This window comes from Panonychus citri, unplaced genomic scaffold (genome assembly GCF_014898815.1).
Source record: "Panonychus citri isolate SS breed McGregor unplaced genomic scaffold, ASM1489881v1 Contig00028, whole genome shotgun sequence".
Taxonomy (NCBI): domain Eukaryota; kingdom Metazoa; phylum Arthropoda; class Arachnida; order Trombidiformes; family Tetranychidae; genus Panonychus; species Panonychus citri.
The window spans coordinates 2,393,448-2,417,121 of NW_026515433.1; the positions used below are offsets into that span (position 1 = coordinate 2,393,448).

General features: G+C 30.4%; 5 protein-coding genes across 5 annotated transcripts; 3 read left to right on the top strand and 2 right to left on the bottom strand.

The window, feature by feature from the left end:
• Window positions 1-774: 774 nt before the first annotated feature.
• Window positions 775-2,301, top strand: LOC128396807 (glutathione peroxidase 1-like). Its single transcript, XM_053357429.1, has 4 exons — window positions 775-976; window positions 1,058-1,158; window positions 1,219-1,597; window positions 1,916-2,301. The coding sequence occupies exons 1-4, from the start codon at window positions 974-976 to the stop codon at window positions 1,952-1,954; spliced, it is 522 nt and encodes a 173-aa protein (XP_053213404.1). The 5' UTR covers window positions 775-973; the 3' UTR covers window positions 1,955-2,301.
• Window positions 2,302-3,544: 1,243 nt separating this feature from the next.
• On the top strand, window positions 3,545-5,527 carry LOC128396806 (glutathione peroxidase-like). Its single transcript, XM_053357428.1, has 5 exons — window positions 3,545-3,785; window positions 3,982-4,243; window positions 4,322-4,422; window positions 4,514-4,892; window positions 5,178-5,527. The coding sequence occupies exons 2-5, from the start codon at window positions 4,241-4,243 to the stop codon at window positions 5,214-5,216; spliced, it is 522 nt and encodes a 173-aa protein (XP_053213403.1). The 5' UTR covers window positions 3,545-3,785; window positions 3,982-4,240; the 3' UTR covers window positions 5,217-5,527.
• A 145-nt stretch (window positions 5,528-5,672) lies between these two features.
• Window positions 5,673-8,012, top strand: LOC128396805 (pyridoxal kinase-like). The gene is made up of 6 exons (XM_053357427.1): window positions 5,673-6,111; window positions 6,265-6,427; window positions 6,501-6,584; window positions 6,986-7,020; window positions 7,129-7,214; window positions 7,308-8,012. The coding sequence occupies exons 1-6, from the start codon at window positions 6,028-6,030 to the stop codon at window positions 7,750-7,752; spliced, it is 897 nt and encodes a 298-aa protein (XP_053213402.1). The 5' UTR covers window positions 5,673-6,027; the 3' UTR covers window positions 7,753-8,012.
• A 662-nt stretch (window positions 8,013-8,674) lies between these two features.
• On the bottom strand, window positions 8,675-12,543 carry LOC128396804 (uncharacterized). The gene is made up of 3 exons (XM_053357426.1): window positions 11,436-12,543; window positions 10,276-10,428; window positions 8,675-10,200 (listed from the first exon to the last, which is right to left on the bottom strand). Exons 1-3 carry the CDS (start codon window positions 11,845-11,847, stop codon window positions 8,870-8,872), a joined length of 1,896 nt encoding a protein of 631 aa, XP_053213401.1. The 5' UTR covers window positions 11,848-12,543; the 3' UTR covers window positions 8,675-8,869.
• A 919-nt stretch (window positions 12,544-13,462) lies between these two features.
• Window positions 13,463-22,417, bottom strand: LOC128397298 (uncharacterized). Its single transcript, XM_053358011.1, has 4 exons — window positions 22,178-22,417; window positions 14,703-16,419; window positions 14,324-14,629; window positions 13,463-14,258 (listed from the first exon to the last, which is right to left on the bottom strand). The coding sequence occupies exons 1-4, from the start codon at window positions 22,220-22,222 to the stop codon at window positions 14,134-14,136; spliced, it is 2,193 nt and encodes a 730-aa protein (XP_053213986.1). The 5' UTR covers window positions 22,223-22,417; the 3' UTR covers window positions 13,463-14,133.
• Window positions 22,418-23,674: the final 1,257 nt, after the last annotated feature.

Genomic DNA, 23,674 nt, shown 5'->3' on the forward strand with positions numbered 1-23,674 from the left:
AGTTAATTGTTACTATTTATAATTAAATTTTGATCTATTGTTCATCGGGTTGTCAGTAGTCATGAAGTCATCAGCTGGATTAAACCAGGAAATAAGTTAAGACTTTGATTGGTTTAATTGCTAATCAAAACCGAAGCACAAACAAAAAAAATTCAATGGCGACTTGGTCAACCCATTTTATGGTCTTTTTTTTGATAACTGGATTAACAATATCGGATTAACAATTAATCCATAGATCATGGATTAGGCTTTTTTTGAACGTCTTGATTATCATCTAAATTAGTTGAGTTAATCTTTATGATTATCGAGCAGATTATAAATTTCATTAGTTTTCTATTCATTTCCATTGATAATAATACATTTAATTGTACTTTAACAATTAAAGGTTGATAGTTAATTGTAAAGATAATCAATGAAAATATATTTTCTTTTCCTTAATTCCTAATAACCTTTTCTCTGTTAATTTATTCAATGATTTTAATTTATCTTCTCTAATCAAGTTAATTGTTGTTCTAATGATGATGATTCTGTTGATTACAATTGTAATGATGATTTAAATTGTTTTCGTTTTCAATTGTAAAAAAAAAGCCAATCAACTTTTTTTTTAATTCTTGTAACAATTTCATTCTCGATTATCACGAAAACTTTATTATCTTCCTTGATCTAGTTCTATGTAATTTATGGTTTTTTTATTGTTATTATCTAATTCGTGATGACACTTAATTGCTTCGACTCAATTTTGTTATATCCCAAGAAATAATCAACAATTAAAATAAGTTAGAACATAAAATAGAAAAGTACTCGAAACAATCAAAAAGTTTTCGTGTAAACTTCAATTCTATATCATTGGTTTTGATATTAATTCGTGAACTTGATCACTGTGAATGTTTTAATCAGTTACAATTAATCATTGTCGTTAAGTGCTAATTGTTGGTTGACATTGAAATCAAAACGTAAACAACAGGGGAAAAAAATGGTAAGTTAATTGAGTATTTTAATTAGATTGGAGTGATGAAACTCAAGTTGAACAAAAAACCAATTTACTTAATTGTTTCAGGCTGATGAGAACATTGAATTTGATTGGAAAAGTGTTGATTCAATATTTGATTTCGTTGTGAAAAACTTGGACGGCGAGGATGTGCCACTTGAACAATATCGGTAATTACAATTAACTAAATGGCCTTTTATCAATTAACTAATTGTTCATCTTTGTCTCAGTGGAAAAGTTTGTTTGGTTGTTAATGTTGCGTCCAATTGTGGACTAACCAAATCAAATTATCGACAATTAAAGGAATTGTACGAAAAACTAAAAGACACCGATAAATTTGCTATACTCGCATTTCCATGTAATCAATTTGCCGGACAAGAACCCGCTTGTGAAACTGATCTGAAAGAGTTCAAATTGAAGCAGAAAATTGAGTTCGACTTTTTCGCCAAGATAAATGTCAACGGCAAAGAAGCGGCTCCATTGTACAATTACCTGAAATCGAAACAAGGAGGAATTCTGGGTAATTTCATCAAATGGAATTTCACCAAATTCTTATGTAACAAACAGGGTATTCCAGTGTCCAGGTATGGACCAAGCACCGAACCTCTGGTAGGTCGAAATCATTAGAACTTTTCATTTTATCGAATGTGTTTTTTTCTGTTTCTTTCCAAACTTGAGTTTCTTTTGATTTTGTATTTTGAAATTCGTTTCTGGATCAATATCAATCATCTATCGTTGATTGTTGGAACAATTAAATATTTGTTTTATCGGTTAAATATTCATGACTTGTGATTATCAATCAAATCTATTGATTTTCATGTAAATTGTTCAACTGTTTGTGATTCGCGTTAATTGTTGTACTTTGAGATTGTGATTTTTTATCATTCATTTGTTTTTTTTATTCTTGTTTGATTTAATTGTTCACAGGAGATCGAGAAAGATATAATGGCAATTTTAGATGATTAATAAATCATTTGGAGTTTACTCAATTCTAGTAACCATAGATTCATGTGAATTGAATCACCATTGGAGCAGACAATCAACTTTGGTAATCAAACAATAAACCAACAATTTAGCCACAATTAGAGACGGCAAACTAATAATAATTAACGTCTAGCAATTTAATCAATCACATACATAATTAAAATGTCAAAAGACAATAATTATGAATGAGAGTCAATGATTTAGTCAAAAATTAGTAATCAAACTGTACTCATTATCTAATTGTAACCAATGTAATATTATTAGATTGTTTAAATTTACTAATCAGTGACAATCAATAAACATCACAACGAACAAACAAATTAACAATCAATCAATTTCTTTCACATTAAACAAATAGAATCTCAATTGTAATAACAAACGTGCTCAATGTTCATTCATCATTCACCTGAATTTTATAAACAATTAACTTTAATCAAGGATCTGATTAACTTAACCAACTATAGATTAAGTTAATTAATAGTTGTTTCTGTTTGGTTCCTCCAGAGATTTTGGATTCTGAGTATCATGTTGATTTGAATCAACCATTGATTCAGTCAAGTGGGTTTGATGAACTTACTTCAGACAACCTTGGAATAGCTTCCAACTCTTGGTTACAGGAGGATGAGAGAGAGAGAGAGATGATGATGATGAACAGGAAAAGGAAACTCTTCTTTTCTATTATTATAATAATAGATTAAATTGTTTGAAGGTCGAAATATTCTCGCGATTAAGCCAATTCATATTTTCTCTGATTGTTAATCAATTAATTCTCTACTTTTCTTGACCTTGAATCTTTTTCTACAAATAAATTAGATTGATCATGTCGATTGTTTGTTTCATCACCTGATTGGCTTTTGATTGTTTACAATTTAATTGTCATTTCGATTGGAAGGTTTTCATTTCATCTTCAATTGATTCTTTCATTTTTTTCAATTATTTCTCTATCATCTTATAGATTAGTTTACTCGATTGATCGGGTATCAATTTCTAACTCTTTTTCTTTTGTTCTATTCTCAATTGATTCAGTTTGATAATCATTGGAATTATTTTCCAGTTGTAGTTTCTTTTTCTACCGACAGGTGGAGTTAAGAACTTCAGGTTAGTTTGTTTTGATTTTTTCTCCGAAAAAAAAAAGATTTGTTAACAATTTAAATTCGTCCATGATTTAGATCATGCAAGAGCAAAGTACTTGAAATTATGTTCGGCGGTGGCCTTTTCTTTTTCTCGACGAGCTTAGCCGATTGGAATCAATTTTCTCGACATTTGAGTAGTAAAAATGGTCAATTTTATGGTCATTTTGGCAATACTATTGGTGCATCTCCTGGACCCGGACCAATTGGTCTTTTACCACCCAATCAAAGTTTAACTCCATCACCGACCATGAATGGATCTAATGGATCGACCTTAACCTTGGAGCTTTAGGTGCGAACAGGATGGTATTCACTGGAACCGAATATTCAACCAATGAATCAATGGCCCGATAAATGAAAGTATGTTTGGATCACCAGAATTTCCGTGTTTTCTTTTTCTCTTTTATATTACTGACTGTATCTCTCTTTCTTCAGGTATTCTCACTGTCAACCCACCCATATGGATGTAGAGTTATCCAAAGAATCTTGGAACACTGTACGCCTGAGCAAACTACCCCCATCTTAGAGGAATTGCATCAACATACTGAATCTTTGGTTCAAGACCAGTATGGTAACTATGTGGTTCAGAATGTTTTAGAACATGGAAGACCAGAAGATAAGAGTAGAATTATCGCTAATGTACGAGGAAAAGTATTAAGCCTCTCGATGCATAAATTCGCCAGGTAAGAACAAGAGAAACAGTGAAAGAAAAAAGAGAGAGAGAAAATTAACAAAAAAAAGCTAAAAAGAAAAATGTAGAATCTCAACTCTTGAGAGAGAAAAGAAAAACAAGTCTAAACAAGAATTGTTGTTGATTGTTGTCAATTGATATTCTCTCAATCACCATTTTCTAATCATATCATTTCTCTCCTTATTTAGCAATGTTGTTGGAAAATCTCTCCCCTACTTCGTAAGAGGCGTGACCGAATTTTGGGTTTGGTGTAACAGGATTTGATTTGAATTCTCTTCGTAAGAGAAAAAGAAAGAAAATTGAAAGTAAATTAATTATCCTTCGGACTTACTTTCTCTAAATCATCACTACAATCATCATTTTCTCCGTTACTTGATCACTGTGAATACTTAAATTCAGTTACTATTCTTGTGTGTTAATCGAAATCAAAGGAACAATTTGAAAACAATGGTAAGTACATCTTTCAATTAGATTGAATAAGAATTGGTGACAGAATAATTTACTAAATTGTTTTGGTTAATTTTCTAGGCTGAAGAGAACACGGAAACCGATTTGAAAGGAATCAATTCCATTTTTGATTTCGTCATGAAAAATTTGGACGGAGAGGATGTTCCTCTTGAACAATATCGGTAATTATCAATCAACACAAATATGAAAGGAAATAATTATCAATACAATCAACCAATTATCATCGATCTCTCTCTCTCTCTTTCATCAAAGTGGAAAAGTTTGTTTGGTTGTTAACGTTGCGTCCAATTGTGGACTAACCAAATCAAATTATCGACAATTAAATGAACTGTATGCAAAACTAAAGGACACCAATAAATTTGCTATACTCGCATTTCCATGTAATCAATTTGCCGGACAAGAACCCGCTTGTGAAACTGATCTGAAAGAGTTCAAATTGAAGCAGAAAATTGAGTTCGACTTTTTCGCCAAGATAAATGTCAACGGCAAAGAAGCGGCTCCATTGTACAATTACCTGAAATCGAAACAAGGAGGAATTCTGGGTAATTTCATCAAATGGAATTTCACCAAATTCTTATGTAACAAACAGGGTATTCCAGTGAAACGATACTCACCAACAACCGAACCCTTGGTGAGTTTAATTGGACAATTCGAGAAATTTAATTGCGTCATGTGTGATGTCCGATAATTTATTAAGACGTAGTAACTGTCAACTCAATCGATTGTTATTCGACATTTTGTCGAAAGAGAAAAAGAAAGAGACTCAACAATCGATGTTGAATTTTCAATCATCGATCATTTTGATGATCTCATAAACATCATCATCACCATTAATTTGATTACAATCAATTCAATGAGAGTAAAAGTTTCAAAGTCTATTAATTAATCATTTTCTTTTACTTATTCATCCTTACAGCAAATCGAAAAGGATATTACCAACTTATTGGAGGAATAAACAAATTAATCAGTAATTAATCAGCCAATTGGAACAACCGCAACAATCAACAGTACTTAAAACAATTAACGGAAATCCAATCATCACAATTACATTCGTAATACTGATCGTTAATTTCATCACAATTCATTCAATGTTTTCAACTTCCATAATTTTTTTTTTCTAATTCCTGATGAGCGAGAAAAAGTTTTATTTTATTATTATTATTTTCCTTAACAAGAAATTAATATTAATTATCCGGAATTAATAATTCTATGTATCATAAAATCAAACCTTAATTGTTACAATAAAAACACTGATTCCAATAATGATTTAATCAATTGTCGGAGGAAACAATTTCTCTCCCTTTCCCAGGCTTACCCACAGCAATTGATTAAATTATCATTTTTTAAAAATATCAAAAAGAAACGATAAACAATCAACCAATTGAGAAGAAGAAAAAAAAATTTAATCACAATTAAAATCGTTAATTTAGTTAATAAGCTTCGTCGAGATTTTTTTTTCTCTTCCATGGAAACATATGATCGTATCTACACTTTATCATCTCCATGTTATTTTACTCTTTCTGTGATTAATTCCTGCAATTAATTAACTACAATTGTCTTTCTGATAAACAGTCTAATTAATTAGTGTTGTTCCTCTAATTGTGTGCCTTTAATTGTCTTCCAAAGAAACACTAATATTCCAACAATTTAATAACATCAACATTCTGGTTTTTGTCTTTCTCTTCATTGTTTACATTTGGAAACCTTTTTGATTTCTGTCAATTTTTGTCTCTTGTGATTAACTAATTGTTACGATTTAAATTACCATGGATTCACCTCGAGTTCTGTCAATTCAAAGTCATGTTGTCCACGGATATGTGGGCAATAAAAGTGCTACATTTCCATTACAGGTAATTTGATTTTCTCTCAATTATTTGATTATCTCATTAGTCTATAGATGAAAATGATCAACAGTTTTCAACATTTTCCTTTATTTTGATTGGATTTTTTTCTCTTTTTTTTTATTAATTGTTTACCTTAATTGTTACCCTGTTGTTATTTAGATTCTTGGGTTCGAAGTTGATACAATTAATAGTGTCCAATACTCTAATCATGTCCACTACAAGGTCACTAAAGGACAAGAAGTTCTTGGCAGTGATTTACATGATCTTTTCCAAGGAATCAGTGGAAATGATTTAATTCAACAATACACTCATCTATTAACTGGTTAGATTAATCATCGAGATTAATTGATTGTTCAGTTAATTTGATTCGTATTCTTTTTACTCTAATCCATTAGGTTATTGTCGTTCTGCTTCATTCTTGTCTGAACTCGTTGGAATTGTCACCGAGATGAAGAAATTAAATCCGAATATTAAATATGGTAATTATCACAATTTAATCTGTTAATCATTTGATTGTTTCACAATTAATGAGTTGAAATTATTTTCCTTCAATTTGAGTTGATTTTTCCCGCGTCTTTGATTGTTCAAAAAGCGCCAACTAAATTCAATTCAATTTGATTTATTGTAAACCAATTAACTAATCTTTTCTTTGATAAGTAAATTAGTTGATTGTTGATGAGAATCGGCCTGATCTTTACAATTAACTTCATTAGTTTCTATTATATTGCAATCTAATTGTTATAATGATCAAAGTGAATTACAAAGACACTAATCATATTATTAGATGATTAATTTACTTTTTATCAATCAAAGTTAATCTATTGTTAGATTTATTAACATTTAATTGTTGATCGTTATTTTTTCCCCTCGATTTTATTAGTTTGTGATCCAGTTATGGGAGATAACGGTAAATTTGTAAGTATCAATCTCACTGATAGTAATCAGATTTCATTCATTGATAAATTTACTTGTGACATTTGAAAATAATCACAATTAAATGATGATCTTGTTGTTACAATTTAGTACGTTTCCGATGATCAGGTTAAAATTTACCGGGAACAATTATTACCATTGGCTGATATTATCACACCGAATCAATTTGAAGCCGAGTGAGTAATTAAAATGATCTCATTATGATTGTATACAAATTGATTGATCGATTCATTTTCCTAATCACCGATAACCTTTTCTTGTCCTTCCAGAGTATTAACTGGAATCAAGATTGAATCAACTGATGATATTATCAAAGCGATTGATATTTTACACTCGAGAGGCGTTTCTTGTGTTTGTATCACCAGCACGGAGATCGGAGATGAGGCCAGATTACCTTGTTTCGCCAGTCGACTGAACGGGAATGAGAAAGAAAGGTTTTCTCTGATGATTCCCAAAATCGATGCTCGATTCGTTGGGACTGGTGACCTATTTGCCGCTCTATTATTGGCCTGGCTTCATAAATCCAACTACGATCTAAAAGGTTCATTGGAAAACACTGTTTCGACCATGCAAACAATTCTTAATCGAACCTTTAATTACGCTAAAAGTATTGGAAAGTTTGACGATGATTCCCTCGAACTCAAGCTAATTCAAAGTAAAATCGACATCGAAACTCCAACCATAACAATTAACGCAACCTCAATTCCTGGATAAAGATTACGATTAATTCACACAATCAACTGATTGTCTCTCATTTACGGACGCGAGTACTTTGTTATCCTCATTGGTTAATTTAGATTTAATTTAATTTATATATATTTTTTATTATCAACATTTATCTTTGATTTAATCTAATAGCGTTTGAAAAGTGTTCAGCTAACTAGAAATAATTTTTAAACTAATTGTTAATTGTTGTCGTTGATTGTTTCTGATGAGCATGAAAAGAGCAAGAAATTAAATTATTGTAAATCAGATACACAAAGAGATATTAGGATTAACATACAAGTTAAATTATTACAATTAACAAGTTAATCCCGTAATCATAATATGGTGTTGATCAATTTTCTTGTTAGTGTTCAATTGTTACAATCAAAAATTGAGTACAATTAGTTAATTATTATTACATAGAATGATTAATTTAAGGTTTCTCCTTGTAAATTGTATAACAACAATTGATTTTTGTGTGTGTTTGTTTTTGATTAGATGATTAGTTGATTACAATGATTTAGATGAGAGTTGATTATGAGTTGATTGTGTAATGAGAGACGATGATGATTAAATCAACGATGAAATTTTAGTAAAAAGAGAAACAATTAATCAACTAATCATCTGATAATTTATGATTAATCAAAATCAAAGATAAATTAGTTAATCAATGAGAAAATACAATTACGATGAATATTATTAATAAAATTATCTTAATTGTTTACCAAATAAAATCAATTAATATATAAGGCAACCAACAAATTGATTAAAGTAATAATTTGACAGATTAACAAAGTGAAAATTGATTGATTGATGATAATTAAATGATTGTTGATTAACGTTAGACGCACAAAAGAAAAGTAGGTTGATTAACAATTAACAAGGAACAACAATTAATAGTAAATTAAAGTAAACAGGGATAATCATAATGTAAGAGGAATTGAATTTGATATATATATAATTAAATGTAAATTAGAAGGGGAAAATTAATAATAATAATAATAATAGTTAAACTAATTGCTCTTTTGTTTCTTCTTGTAATTAAAAGATTAATTCAAATTGTGATCATGTTAGATTGTTGTTAATTATACAATTAGATTCTCGATTATCAATTCTGGAGGTGCAACTAAAATCGTTGGATCATTTTACCACAATTTGTATTGTTATTAACTATTCCTTCCTGATCATCGATTGTAATGATTACCGGATTATTAGTTGTGACATCCCACTTGGATCGGGTCAAGTCCAACCAAAGGATGACCATGAGCGGGTAAAAAAAGATCAATGTAACGGCATGGAAAACGGTACCTGGATAATTTTCAATGGTCGCATTGAAAACGGTTGAATAAAAGATGGACGAGATCATGGGAGCACAGGATTCAATGCAGGCCAGTAGAGCGTAAACTTGGCCGATCTCATTGAAATCGATGAGTCGGGAAACAAGTGACCGAAAAGCGATCGGTAATGTACCACTAAAAGCACCGGCGATGAAGGCAATAAAATAGGCATACGATTCAAGGATTCCACCTTTAACTATGGTTGAAATCATTATGGAAATACAACCAATACCGGCAACCGTTGTATCGTGAAGGTGAAACTTGTGTATTAAAATGGCCGGTGAAATGGTCTGGACAACCGAGGGAATCACCGTTAGCGCTGAATTTACGTAGGAAAAATATTCCGCATCCCAATGGTAAACTTTCTGGGTAAACTGATAGCCGATCACCGCTTCGCCAAGATGACCGATCAGGGCTACCGTCATTCCCATCATTAAATGCCACAATCGTAATCGTCCACTATTGGGACGACGACGGCAACAAGTTTTAATCATACTACGAACATTATTTAAATTGAAAATATCCTTAATCAAGTCCATTGTTTTAGATGATGTCGATCGAGTTGATTGTATCAAATTGTTACTATTTTTAACCAGATTTACACTCACACTGGTGTTAATACTGGTTAAACTACCATTTGATTTGATTCCTCCGTTTGATTTAATCATAATTGTCTCATCAACGACCTGTAATCCTAATCCAGTTAAATCGGTTTTCAATTCTAAAATCTCATTACCAGATGAACCATTGAGAACACTGTTAATACTGTTATTTAGATTATTAATTATCTTCTCATTTTCATCTTTACTATTGTTATTATTGTTATTGTTATTATTATTGTTATTAATACTATAATTAAGATCATTGTTAGTACTCAAAGTGTTATTATTGTTACTACAATTACTGTTTAACGAGGTGCTGGTTGCGCTCTTGGCAAGTGACCGCTCATTCTGGGCTGAGACTGGTTCCTCCTCTTTGAGAAACAACAATATCCAAATGATTCCGAACGAATTTGCTGCAATCGTGATTAAGAAAACGGCAATATAATTACGATACTGATTCGGAAACCAAGGGTCAAGCGCTAAGATTTTACCTCCAAGTGCCGTTGCCACCGGGAAACCTAATAGTTAATAGATTGTTACGTTTAGCAGATTGTTTTGTTTTTCGTAATTAATTTGGGCAACTTTTGGCTTACCTGAAAATGCAAAAAACTCCAGAACCGAAAATCTTACTGACCGATACTTGACCGGGGTCATTCGAGTGGTATAGATATATGTACCTGCGAAAACCAGGCCAATACCTCCAGAGAAACCGATGCTTATAAATGAATACAAGGTTGTCGCTGGATCTGTTTATTCAAATTCAATTATGATCAAGTTAATTTCTTTTTTAAATTGTTCTATTCGGTCAAACATTTCATTTCACTTTCACTCAACCATCAATCTAATATAACTCATCTTGTCTGGTTAATTGTTGATAATCTAATTGTATAGTTATTACACCTTTTGGGCTCGTGGTTGATTAACTGTTTCAATCGTAATTTTTTAAATTGTTGTAAAATCTTAATCATGATTTATACATATATCTTTGTATTGGGAAAAATTTAGGTCGGATTAATGTTATTTATGGGACGAATCAGTTTAAGGGTTTGAAGTAACAATTGGAATCCAGGAAATTGTCAATTAACTGATTGTTGCAAAAGTTGTTGATCAAGGCTGAAGAAGATGAGGATGATGATGATGATGATGATGAAGCCTTTACGAAGGAAGGAACAATTTAAACTCTTCGATTCAAATCGACATTGGTTAACATTCAATCAGATGATTGATTTCATTTTGATTGTTAACCTAATCATCATCATGATCATCAAAATCAATGATTATGACGATGATGAAGATGAGAAAGACTAAAAGAAAGACCTTCGTAAACTTAACCATTAGATTAATGAAGCTCATCAGAAGATTTAATCAAGATGATTAACTAGAAAAATGAATGAAAATCTTGTGAAATCATGATGATGATCATCTTTTTATCATCCTCATCTCTTTCATCCTTCCTCTACAAAATAACTCACACTGAGAGAGTTAAATTGATGTTTATTGTTATTGGAAAGGGAAATAATGATTAACTGATTACGATTTAGAAAGGAGGAGATTAAGAAGAAAAAATTGATTGCGAATTAAATTTACCACTATTAATATCAATTCAGAATTTAAAAGGAAACAATTAATCAACGTGTGTTTGTGTGTATTTGTGTTAAACAATCAACGAGAGCACAAAGAGTTAAATTTAAGTTGGACAATTGATTGGATTGATTTTCCTTGGATTAAACAAAATTGATCTGATTAAACTTACGTCTTTGAAAATTAATTGCATCATAAATCACCATGAATGCTTGGATAATGGCACCGACCGCCGGGGCAGAGAGTAGGTACTTAAGGTGGGAGGGATAGGAGTCAATCCAATAGCCAATGAACAGGGATAAAACCACCCCGGGAGTGGTGGCGATTAGTGTTTGATAGTTTTTCATGGTTGTCGCATATTCGAGGACTTTGTTTTTCTGTACCTCGAATTGAGGTTCAGCAGCGCCCAAGTCAAGACAAAATTTGGGATCGTATTTAAATTCATTGAGACAAATTTTGTCCTGAACTAGTTGATTAAGGGTAACATTGGGTAACATGAATCCAAATATATACACGAACATGAATACATCGATACGAAGTAAATTAATCAGTTCAAAAACCTCCTTTAATGTAAATTTATTCATTGTGATGTTTTGATTAGCGTAATTAAGATGATCTGATTGTTTAATATTAGATTATTGTCCCGATAGTTTGAGTGAAAAGTTTGTTATTGATTGTTGATTGAAAAGTTTTCAAAGTCAATGGGATTGTTATTGGGATTTTGTTGTTGTTTAATGAAATTCACAATACACTTATTAGAATGATTTTAATTGTTGCTGTTGATTTTGTTGTTGATGATGATGAAAATGATGATAATAGTGGTGGTGGTGGTGAAAATGATGATAATGATGAAAATGACGTTGAAAACATGATGAGGGTAATAACAATTTAATTGATTGAATGACCATCACTTGATCACAAATAATCATTGTCCATGTGCATCCAACGAAATTTAAATTGTAATTAAACCAATTAACCTAATCTAAGTTTTGCAGGACCGATTAACAATTAAAAGTAAGACTTATACGGTTCTTAACAATTTAGATTGATACACTAGTTTAATTGTTGATTGAACTTTACGATTCTCGTAACGATGATTAGTATTATCGGACGGGAGGGAAGATGAGGACTGGAAGATTGAGTGAAGAGAAATGATTTTAAGAAAAAGCATCTTATGCCTCCAAGGTGATGTTCATCTTCCACTTTTTATCATCCTCATCATCTTCATCCTTTTCTTTACAATTTATCATCTTAATCATCATCATCTTCTCACTCTTTCGATATCAAATTAATACTATTTTTATTTTCCATTGAAAATCAACATTCAACTTGTCAACTCGATCCATTCATCTTTCTCCTTAATTCATTGTCTGTCTGTCTCTTAATCATCACTTTCTATTCAATGATTAGCTCAACACATGATTAGATTAAATTTCTCATCTAATCCCAAGGATAATCCCATTTAATTAGATAGAAAAAGATTTAATTGTCTTGACCAAATAATATGACAAATAATCCACAAGTTAATCAACTGATAAAATTTTAATTCCTCTTGTAAATTTGACCACAAATACTTTGCAATTGTTTGTTGGCTATTATTTCAATCAGCTGATTGTTGTTTCTGGTGGTTAACAATTAGCTAATTGCTTGCATGATATCAATTCATGATTAATTGTTGGTTAACCTTTGATTTGATTGTCATGAAAAGTCTGAGGCCCCTTTTCAGAAACGATATTGAACTTGAATCTATCAATGAAATTGATATCCTTTTGTTGATAATCAAAATGTCTTGTGGTTTCATCGCAATCATAATCATGATTAAGTTAATAATAACATGATCAAAACTGAATCGTCCAAATTGTGGCTCTATTAATGAACTAAATCAACTCAATCTCTCTCTCTCTCTCTCTCTCTCTATGTTTGATTAACAACAATTTAATCAAATCAATTCTCTAAAATTTCAAATCAATCCCAAGGCTTTTTGTTAACCATTTATTAATTTAGTTTACGTAAATTGTTAATTCTTTTCAAATTGGAATCGGAAATTTAAACTCATTTAGCAATTTAATTCTGCCACAAACTAATTGAAACGATTAACACTCACTACCACTTTTAATGAACAACAATTAAGATTTAGTTTCGTCTTCTATTATAATTTAGTTAACCAGTTAATTGTTCCGATTGATTTGTTTTTGGTAATTTTTCAAAAGCAATTTGCTTTATTGTTAATTGTTTCATTTCTCTTGTGAATTAAACAAAATTTAAATTGTTTTCATTGGGTTGATTATACAAATTGTCAATTGTGGTCATCACTTTTTGTAATTCCTGGTGGTCAGTGGGTTTGATGTATTGATGCGGATTAATTGTTATAATTTGATGACAAATTGTTTTTGATTAAAAATAATTAAACATTAAAAAGTTTCTCAAAGGATATCAAAACATGGGAGGATTAGGAATAGACTTAATTGTTGTACAAAGATAGTTAATTAATATATATAAATAAAACAATAGAAAATATTTACAATTAATTATGATATGTCATCATCTTAATCTTCATCATCAATGATTCAACATGAGCACAATTAATTGTACAATTAATTTGAATCAAGTGAGAATCAGATGGAAGCAAGTAAATTGTTCACATTGATAATATACTAAGTATATTATTAATTAGGACAATTATTATTGCTAAGATTAATCAATTAACTAACTAATCAAGTGTGTATATTATATATATATATAAAGTGGTCAAGTTATCACTGATAACAATCAAAATTAAGCTTAGCAATTATAATTTAGGATAAGGAAGGGAAAATATTCCGAATGGAAAGTTTAATTGTTGATTAACTGTCCCAGACAATTAGTTGAACCTATTCAAACATTTCTTTGAGACGTTGACCACACAATAGAGCTCCTTTATTTGCCTCTGGACTGACCATTGTGAAGTTAAGGAAACCATGGGGCAGATCCTCCATCACATCAACACCGATTGGCCCTTTAAAAGATAATCAATTAGTTAATTGTTTCCATTTAATTGTCAAATAATAATAATATGTTTACCTTTCCATAATTTAGCCATTGTAATACTTTCATCGAGAAGTGGACAAAACTCTGAGGTCAATATTTTCATCGGTATTTTGGTCAAACTATCAAACTTATCGTAGGTCATTGGTGAGGCGTAAGGGGTGTGGGTCCGGTCAGCGAGGGCTTGTAACTTTTTTGAGAAACTCGGCTTGTCACAAATGAACCAAGGTTGAACTTGAGATGATGACATAGAGATGACCATTGAGTATGTGGCCAGTAAGAGCCGTTTGACATTTTCGGCGACACCTTCACATGGATCCCATTTGGGTAAACTTATATTTCCTATTAGAAACATGTGATTTAATAGTTGGTTAAATTGTTGGAGATAATTTTAATCACGATTGTCTATACTTACCTTCAGTAGCTAATTGATCGTCAACAATATTCCCATAAACACCTCCACATGTTAATAATACTCCTGGTGATAGGAGAGGGTCAATTGCCCCCATAACTCGAGATGGACCGACCAGCGGTGAAAGGAGGAATGCACCGTATATGGAAAAGATTCCGCTTGGAAGTTGTAACCTTAGGTCACTTGGATCACGAGTTAAAAGGTCATTTAGAGTGAATAAAAGTGAAAGTGCTAAATTAGCACCAGCTGAGTCACCACAGAATATAATCTTTTTCGGCTGGAATCCGATCAGCTGAGCTACCTCAGGGTCACCAGAGGTAACCCAAAGGTAAGCGTCAAGAACTTCTTGTAAAGCGATTGGAAATTGTTGCTTCAAGGAATAGTCAACCGAGAATATCGTCATGTCGGGCACATCGTAAGCCCATTGTCGAAGGTAATTTTCATGAGAATCAGGTGAATGGGTAATAAACCCACCGCCATGACAGTGAAATAAAAGGAGACCTTTACTAGTGTCACGATTTGATTTATAAATGAGTCGACATTTTACCGATTTTTCATTAACCGATTGGGTCAATTTGGGGTCACCTGAACGGTTAACCACAATATCTTTACCGTCTCGAGTGTAAACGTAGGTACTTTGAGGGGCCACTTGAATATTCCGTGTTTGAATACCTCGGCCTAAAAAGATCAAAGGAATGATACCTTTACAGACCACTTTGTAGTCTAAAATTTCCCAGATATCGAAAGGGTAAGAAATTGATGGGCTTTGAGTCCATTTAGTGAAAAGGTCAATTCGATGATCACGAGACCAAAGGTTCTTCAAAGAGAAGGGGAAAATTTCACCGAAAAAGGCAACGGCCAACATGTAAACCTCGAAAAAGATTCTCATCGATTTACAGAACCAAAAAGCACCGAAAGTTGTAAATAGACGTTGAAGTTGATTTTGATTGGTTGAAGCTTCTCGGAGGATGTCGACCGAGTAGACAGTCGGTGGGACGAATAACGGTAAAATATTTGAAGAGATTGAAGGTGATCTTTGTCGATAAAAATATGAACACTCTGAATTGAGATCGGTGGTTGTGGTCATTTGGTCAATCTTCAAATTGGATTGGGTATTCTCACCTTCATCCGTGATTGTGATGTTTGATTCATTTTTATTATTCTTATGATTAACTGATTGTTGATCAATATATTGTACACTTGAATCATCTGAAAAATTGTTGAAATTTTCATCAACTTGACCGTTTTTTGTGATCTCTCTGAAATTTAAAATGTGATTTAATAGCCTCAGGTAACCGCAAGTCGCAATCTCAAGATCCTCATAGACACTTGGATCTTTAAGACGACCTTTAATCATGGTACACAGTTTGGTACAACTACGAATGAATGTCCAGTATCCGTTGGCGTTGACCGATTCAAAGTTATATTCGTGGGCAAATGAGGCCACTTGAATGACCCCAGTGTAAAGTTGCTCAATGTTACGATACAATTTGGTCTCGGTGGAAATGGCCTTAACTTTCATCGAGTCAAACAATTGGGCGAACGCTTTTTCAGCATTGTGAACAATTGAATTATTTACAAGAGAGGGTACAGTTGATGATGATGGAGATGATGATGATGATGATGATGAAGATAAAGATAAAGATGATACATTTTCAACGGATGAAGGTGGATTAAGGTATGAACTTGTATCCGGATTAGGTGGAGGGATAAATAGAGACTGAATAAGATCAAATAAAGATTGAAAAACCATCGTTGTTAAAATTATTTGTCAAATTAATCAATCATTTAATTAATTGTTTGTCTTTGATGGATATTGATGTTCAGGGTTAAACAGGTAATTGTGACTGAGTTAATTGTTACAATTGTTAGTTGGTTTTAAATAGATGACAAAACAAGGTAACCTTGTTAAGGTGATTGCTAATTGTTAAACTGGTTTTCTGGTTTTCTGGTTGTTTCCTTAATCTCCCATAATAAGGGATTACACAATTAAAAGGGAAAGGGTCAAGGGTTAAGTTGATACAAAAGTAACAATCAACTGGCCAGTTAATCAATGATTAACTTTGGATTTTCATTGATACAATTAAATGAGTGAAAATGAGTCTCTGGTGTTTATTGAATTGACTTTTTCCTTGCTTTGTATTACTAGCACACTTTTTGTTTACCAATTAGTTAATCACTGATTAAATAACTGATTTAATCTGGTTAATCTTTCTAGTAACTGATTAGGGAAAACTATCTTAATGACATTGTTTCAATTCCCAAATTGAATCAGTTAATTGTTGGGTTTCCCTTTCACTTAATTTCCTTATCAACCTTTGCTCTCCCTCTCTCTATGAGATTTCCTGAATATGATTAGTAATCAATTGATAACAATTAACTTTCATGTGATTATAATTAAAAAGGCTCTGAATTTACCGTAATTAGTATTGAAAATAACAAAATTGTAACAATTAGATTGTGCAATTATCAAAGTCCAATCAAGATAAACGGACAAAACTAATTAATTTACCATTGGTAAAATAGAGCAATTAATTTATTTATATTTACTTTTCATTGATTGTAATAATTAAAATGATGATGATAAAAACAATCAAGTAATTGAAATCACATTGTGATGATTACAATTAACTGATTAACTGAAAAAAAGTTACAAAAAAGTTTGATAAACAATCGTGAAGTAATTTACTAATTATTTGGATAATATTTTTCAAGGAGAGATTGGGAATTATATTATATTATTAATATCCACAATTAAATGCAACAATTAACAACAAGAATCTTATGTATGGATATTAATAGATTATTATTACCACTATTCAGTTAAATTATTACAATCATCGAATCTTAATTGTTGAAAATACTTTGTTATGATCAAGGGAAACTTTTTCATTACTCTTCATATTGAGATTACTAAACTGTTAATAAGTCCTGAGGCTTTTTCACCACAATTAACTAATCATATTTAGTTTAACATTGAACTACCGATTATCTGAATTATAATAAGATTAAGATTATCCCCTTAAGGGTTAATATGTTTCTCTTATTTTAATTAACTTTTTTCTTGCTTCCCTTTCCTTTTCCGTCTTTGGAAACTCATTCAAGTTCAAATGAGTAACTTTCAGTTTACTTTTACTCGAGACAGTAACAAACTCATTAACCTTGCAAATGACCACACTGACCACTAATCCTTTACAATGAACTATCATAAACATAAGACAAAAGCTCACTGATGACCATGAGATTAGGCTAATCCATTGGATTAGCGCAGTCGAAAAATGTAACAAACCAGTTTGTTGATTAACTGAAAAAGAGGAAAACAAAAATCCAAAGAAAAGACTAGAAATTCACTAATCAGGTAAAAGGAGAAAGTGAACAATTAACGATGATTTGTTGATTGTTACAATTGATTGATTGATTGATCAACTGATTGGTAAAGGATTTAATTTTATCAGAATAGAGATACAATCAATTAATCGTTTTGTATACTGTTAGTAAACAATTAAAATCTACAGAATCAACTAATTGTACAACAACCAACAAAGATCAACGTAGTCTTTTAATACCTTGAACTGAAGTTAATTGTTAACAATTAAGTCCATATAGATTATCAATCAAGTTAGTCTGATTTTTGTTCATTATTTAATTTAACAATCATGATAATAGTCATGGTCAATAGTTTATCAACAATCAACTAATGATTAAGGTTTGGGAAATGTGATTAAATCCAATTAGAAACCTTGGAAGATGATTTTTTGGTTAATCTAATTTGGTGAGTGTTGTTAGTTTATATTTATTTTTCTTCGTTGATTACAATTAACTAATTGTGGAGATACAAAAAGTTCAGGGAGATTGTGATTAATTTAGATGGTGATAGTTGATTTAATTTTGGTATTTATTAAGTGATTAACAGTTAATAATCAAAATTAGAAACGAGAATCAGTTCAAGATTAACAGGATTGATGATTCGATGAGGAAATGAAAGGTTACAATTAAGTAATTACCTGAATATTTTTTAACTTTCCAACAATTAAAAGTTACTATTTTTAATCATTAGCTTAATTGTCAAGGATTAACTAAATTTCTTGTTCAACAATTGTCTTCTTGATCATCGTAATTATCAATATGTTTAATTATGTTTATCAAATGATTGGATAAATACAATTAACGTCTTGGTTTGCTGATTGCTAGTAATTAAAGTTTAATTAGCATTTAATTATTATTTAATTATTACAATCGAGTGGCTCAATTTAATATACTTTTAATTAGCTTTCCTATGTGATTAATTAAGTATTTTACCTTTGATTAAATTATAATTAAAATACAGTTTAAATTGGTTTTGATAATACTCATCTGATTGTCTATTTGTTTGCAATTAATTTTAAAATAATGATCACAATTAACTTTTCATCAATCATCTGGCAAGTAATTAGTTGATTTTGATGGTTGATTGTGGCAATAATTAAGACAGAAAATTATGATTACTCTTAATTTTTACATGGCTTGAATGAACAATTAGCTAAATTGTTGATCAATTGTATTTATCATTAAGTACATTTGATTAGATTGATTTTCAATGGTTAATTGCTGATTGTTAATTAATTAATTTATTATTTATTAGTAATTTTTTTCCAATAAATGTCAAAAAATAATGATTCATTTTTGTTGACATTTGATGATATGAAATTTTCATGATTAACTGATTAGTTTTCAAATCTAATTGAGTTTAAATCGGGAAAACCATTGATTCATAATGATTAATTTTGATGGAATTAATCAGTTTTTCAATCAGTTTTAATTTTTTTGATTAACTAGTTGATTTAAAGCCAATATCATACATTGGATCAAGATGATTTAATCAATTTAATCAATGAAACAATTAAGCATAAGAAACGAAAAAGTTTTTCATCAAATGAACAACAATTGTTTCTGTTTGTTGATTGTTAATTGATTGTTAATTCAATTTGTATCGATTCAGGAAGGAGATTAATTAATTAATTGGATTGTCGTTAACAGGGCAAAGTTGATTAACACAAACAACAACAATCAATTAATTGTGCCCCTTGTCAGTATAATCATCAAGATCATCATAGAGATGTAAAAAATAATCAAATTGATTAGCTGAAAATCTGACTGATCGTCCCAATTAATTAATTATTAATTGTTGAATTGAGCAAAGGGCAATTAACTTTTCAATGATATTAAATTAAGTACCACTCAATTATATGATGAAAGTGAAAGTTAATCAATCTGATAATTAAATTCATTGAATCTAATAAATTGTGAAAGTTTATAAACAATTTATTTTTACTTTTCTGATTAACTGATGAGATGAAAAATTCATGTTAATCAGTAACAATTTAAATTGTTTGATTTTCTATCAAGGTTAAAATTGTATTTAAATTGTGTGACAAATTGAGAATCAGTTTATTTGCTGATCTATTGATTAACTTTAACTCTTTGAACAATCAAACGGCACAGAATCAATTGATTGTTGGTTAATCTAAAATGATAAATAATAATAATCACATTAGTTGTCAAGGCAATGGAGCGATCATTTTGATTGCAATTTAAATTGATTGTTAAATTGTACGCATCGTTATTATTGAATTGTGATTGACCAATTTTTCATCATCAATTAATTGTATCTAGTTGATTAATTAAGACACAAACAATCAGGATAAGAAACTGGGTGTTAATCAGTCAATCAAAGAGTAACCATATTGACCTAATTGTTTTATAATCATTTCCTTTTGGTTTAAATTAAATTTAACAATCATTTAAATTGATTCTCAAATCAAAATGATGATCAAGTTGATTGTTAGATGATGATGATGATGATTATTGCCTGATGATAACCATTTAAACACAATTTAAAGTTTCATTGTTTCACTTTACTATTGATTGGGATCAATTGAATCAGTTCACAATTAAAATGATCAATGAAAAAATAAATTGTTTTCCCAACAAATACTAATCAAATTTACAAATTGTTGGTCTTTTTTTGTCACAATTAAAAACCTTTTTTTTTTAGCTAATTGTTTGTAGACTTTAATTGTGATGATTATTTGCTTGACAATTGAAAGTTTTTTCAATAGGAAGCTTTTCTTGATGCGAGAAACAAATCAAACAATTAATTTAACAATCAGTTGATTGTTAAACTTTTCCTATCTTTACAATTTAATAGATATTGTAAATATCATCAATGACAATTGATTGAAATGTTAACGATTAACATTTATGATAGCAATTAAGAGGATAAATCATCAATGTGAAAAAAACAATCAGATAATAATCAACATGATTACTGAAATTGAAACAACTATTAATAAAAATCAAGTTGATTGTTGTAAGCAACAAATAAAGTCCCATTAATTATTATTATTATGGTTAATCATGATAATGATAAAGTCTCATGGACATCAGGTGATTAAATAACAAAATTAGCATAGAAAATTAAATTAATCACTGAATCAAATGAACTTCACCGGGTCATCATTATTATTGACGCCTAATTGTGATTAGATAATCATCTTGGAGCTAAAAATAAGATATTTTTCTCAACGATTCTCAAGACTTATGATTATTATCATTAGAAAATCGCCTTGGGGCAAATTAATTGCTCGGTTAAATTTGGTTGTTGTTGATGATCAAGTTGTTGTTGTTTTCTTTGATCACAATTAGCAAACAATCAACGTAAACACTTGGGGCAATCATTAAGAAAGAGATGTTGAAATCCAATTGTAAATGCTAATGTAATATTAATTATTTACTGCTGATGATGATGAACAATTTAATTGATTGTTGAAGAATCGAAAAATTGTTTTTCTTCAATTCTGTTTACTTATACATTGTATTAACGAATGGCGATGAAAAAAATTATCGAAAGAGAGAAAGATTGAAATGTCAATGGAACTTTTAATTTAGAATCGAATCAGTTTTTCCTTTCCTTAATTTCACCTTGTTCGTAGTTTATATAAGTTACCTTGATTAAGGAAGTACATTAAATCTAAATCATCGTAAGTTAATTGCGAAAAGAGTTTAATTAAAAAGAGATTAACAAGGGCACGGATAAGATGATGAACTTGAGTGATCACTAAAATTCATTGGACATTAATATTGGACAATGACACGGAATCGATTGGGAAAAACTGAACATTCAATTTGTAAGATTTAATATCGATCAGTAATTAAAAGTAATTAGAACATGAGAATTTAAAAAGGTAAAGGAAAAGTAAACAGATGAAAATGTTAGAAATAGGGTTTAGGTTGAACAGCTGATCGACTTGAGGAACCGAGAATTGGAGCAGAGGATTGAGAAGATTAGTGGATTAGGGGATTAGAATGATACTCGAACTGTTTGGGTATCTATCGAATATGTTGTGTCGGTTTTGTCGAGTTCTAATTTGTGGTAAATTTTGGTCTAAGGTTCGGAAAAAGGGATCATCAGCAACAGAGAAATAACAAAAAAGACTTACCAGTGATGACGGAAGTGGCGATGAGGCCGTTGAAAAGGGAGGCATTTTGATTGAGGTGTTGATTGGTGATGGAGAATCAAGTGAGGGTGATGGTTGAGCTGGACAATGGTCAGAGTCGATTTGATGGAAATTGATTGAAAATAACAAGAAAATGAGCAATTGTGTTGATGTGTGATGTTAATTATGATGTTTACTAATGTTACCGTAATCAGAACACTTTTCAATCCAAGCAACCGGATTTCTTAAGCTTATTTTCAAGTTCATCCTTCTTTCTGTCTTTATCTTCATCATCATCTTCTCTTGCTCTCTCTCACTTTGTTTTTCTCCCTCTTCTTCCCAAAATCCCTCCCTTAAACTGGTTCCTTTTCTCATCTTTTCTTCTTGTTTCCTTATTTTGTTTGTTTCTCATCTTCTAATCTTTCTTACTTCTCTCTCTCTCTCATTAGTCTCTCTCACTTATCATCACAATTGTAGGCCTTTCATTGAGGATAAAAAAGACCCGTTATCATCCAATATACTCCAACGGAACCATCATGATTGATAGAATCAAGCTAATCCATCAACGGAACTTTAAATAGACGAGAGTAGATTTCAAATCCATTTCAAGTTCAATGACATTCACTTTTATTTGGATTTAATTTCCTTCTTATTATCATTTCTGGTATTGATTTTGGTTAAAAATGATAAACAATCAGTTAATTATCATCGAAAACCCAAGAAAAAACAATCAAACTAATTGTTTACATCAAACAATTAGGGTAAACATGTGAAAGAAACTTTTTCAATTGTAAATTACCCGCGAGTTTTAGGTTTTAATTGTTAATCATTTTCGAAACTTTTTCTTCCATCGAAAGTGATTAACTTGATTATCTTATTATTAATCTGTTATCTAATTAACTGGGAAAGAATAGAAATTAATTGTTGAATTGATTTCAATTATAACAATTGGAATAATAAAAAAAGTTTTCAATCACAATTTAAGAAAATCAATTTATCTTATCAAGTTTATCCATTGGATTAGAATGAGTTAATTATTTACTTTTAATTGTGACAATTAATATTGATTTATTTTTGATGTTTTCATCTTTGATGACAATTGATTATCATGTTTAATTGTTTACTATTTTACTTTTTTTGATCACAATTAACAATTAGATTAGGAAATTTTGTCTTGTATTGGATTTTCATATTAACAGTTCAAGGGCAATTTAATTTTAATTACAATTTAAAAAGTTGTCATGTCAACGTAATAATCAACTTCAACCTACAACTGTCATCAGATTTAATTACAATTTATATTAATTGTGATCAGAACATAAATATTATAAAGGTAACATATATTTTCACATGTTGATCAACAATTAACTTTACTGGACACAAATCACTTGCTGAGTATTTAAATTACTCTAATCCGTAAATCATCATCATCTTAATTGTTAACAATGAGAAAATTTATTGATTGTAATTTTCCTTTAAAACAGTTACAATTAGAGGTAT

What these genes read in the sequence shown, in the direction of transcription:
- LOC128396807 (XM_053357429.1), top strand. An exon ending in GTGCCACTTGAACAATATCG is followed by an intron (nt 1,159 to 1,218) that starts GTAATTACAATT and finishes TCTTTGTCTCAG; the next exon opens with TGGAAAAGTTTGTTTGGTTG. An exon ending in GACCAAGCACCGAACCTCTG is followed by an intron (nt 1,598 to 1,915) that starts GTAGGTCGAAAT and finishes AATTGTTCACAG; the next exon opens with GAGATCGAGAAAGATATAAT.
- LOC128396806 (XM_053357428.1), top strand. An exon ending in GTTCCTCTTGAACAATATCG is followed by an intron (nt 4,423 to 4,513) that starts GTAATTATCAAT and finishes CTTTCATCAAAG; the next exon opens with TGGAAAAGTTTGTTTGGTTG. An exon ending in CACCAACAACCGAACCCTTG is followed by an intron (nt 4,893 to 5,177) that starts GTGAGTTTAATT and finishes TCATCCTTACAG; the next exon opens with CAAATCGAAAAGGATATTAC.
- LOC128396805 (XM_053357427.1), top strand. Translation starts at nt 6,028, where the DNA reads ATGGATTCACCTCGAGTTCTGTCAATTCAAAGTCATGTTGTCCACGGA. An exon ending in GTGCTACATTTCCATTACAG is followed by an intron (nt 6,112 to 6,264) that starts GTAATTTGATTT and finishes GTTGTTATTTAG; the next exon opens with ATTCTTGGGTTCGAAGTTGA. An exon ending in CCGAATCAATTTGAAGCCGA is followed by an intron (nt 7,215 to 7,307) that starts GTGAGTAATTAA and finishes TTGTCCTTCCAG; the next exon opens with AGTATTAACTGGAATCAAGA.
- LOC128396804 (XM_053357426.1), bottom strand. Translation starts at nt 11,847, where the DNA reads ATGAATAAATTTACATTAAAGGAGGTTTTTGAACTGATTAATTTACTT. An exon ending in TGCAATTAATTTTCAAAGAC is followed by an intron (nt 10,429 to 11,435) that starts GTAAGTTTAATC and finishes TTGAATAAACAG; the next exon opens with ATCCAGCGACAACCTTGTAT. An exon ending in GGAGTTTTTTGCATTTTCAG is followed by an intron (nt 10,201 to 10,275) that starts GTAAGCCAAAAG and finishes ATTAACTATTAG; the next exon opens with GTTTCCCGGTGGCAACGGCA.
- LOC128397298 (XM_053358011.1), bottom strand. Translation starts at nt 22,222, where the DNA reads ATGCCTCCCTTTTCAACGGCCTCATCGCCACTTCCGTCATCACTG. An exon ending in CGATCAATTAGCTACTGAAG is followed by an intron (nt 14,630 to 14,702) that starts GTAAGTATAGAC and finishes TGTTTCTAATAG; the next exon opens with GAAATATAAGTTTACCCAAA. An exon ending in AATGGCTAAATTATGGAAAG is followed by an intron (nt 14,259 to 14,323) that starts GTAAACATATTA and finishes TATCTTTTAAAG; the next exon opens with GGCCAATCGGTGTTGATGTG.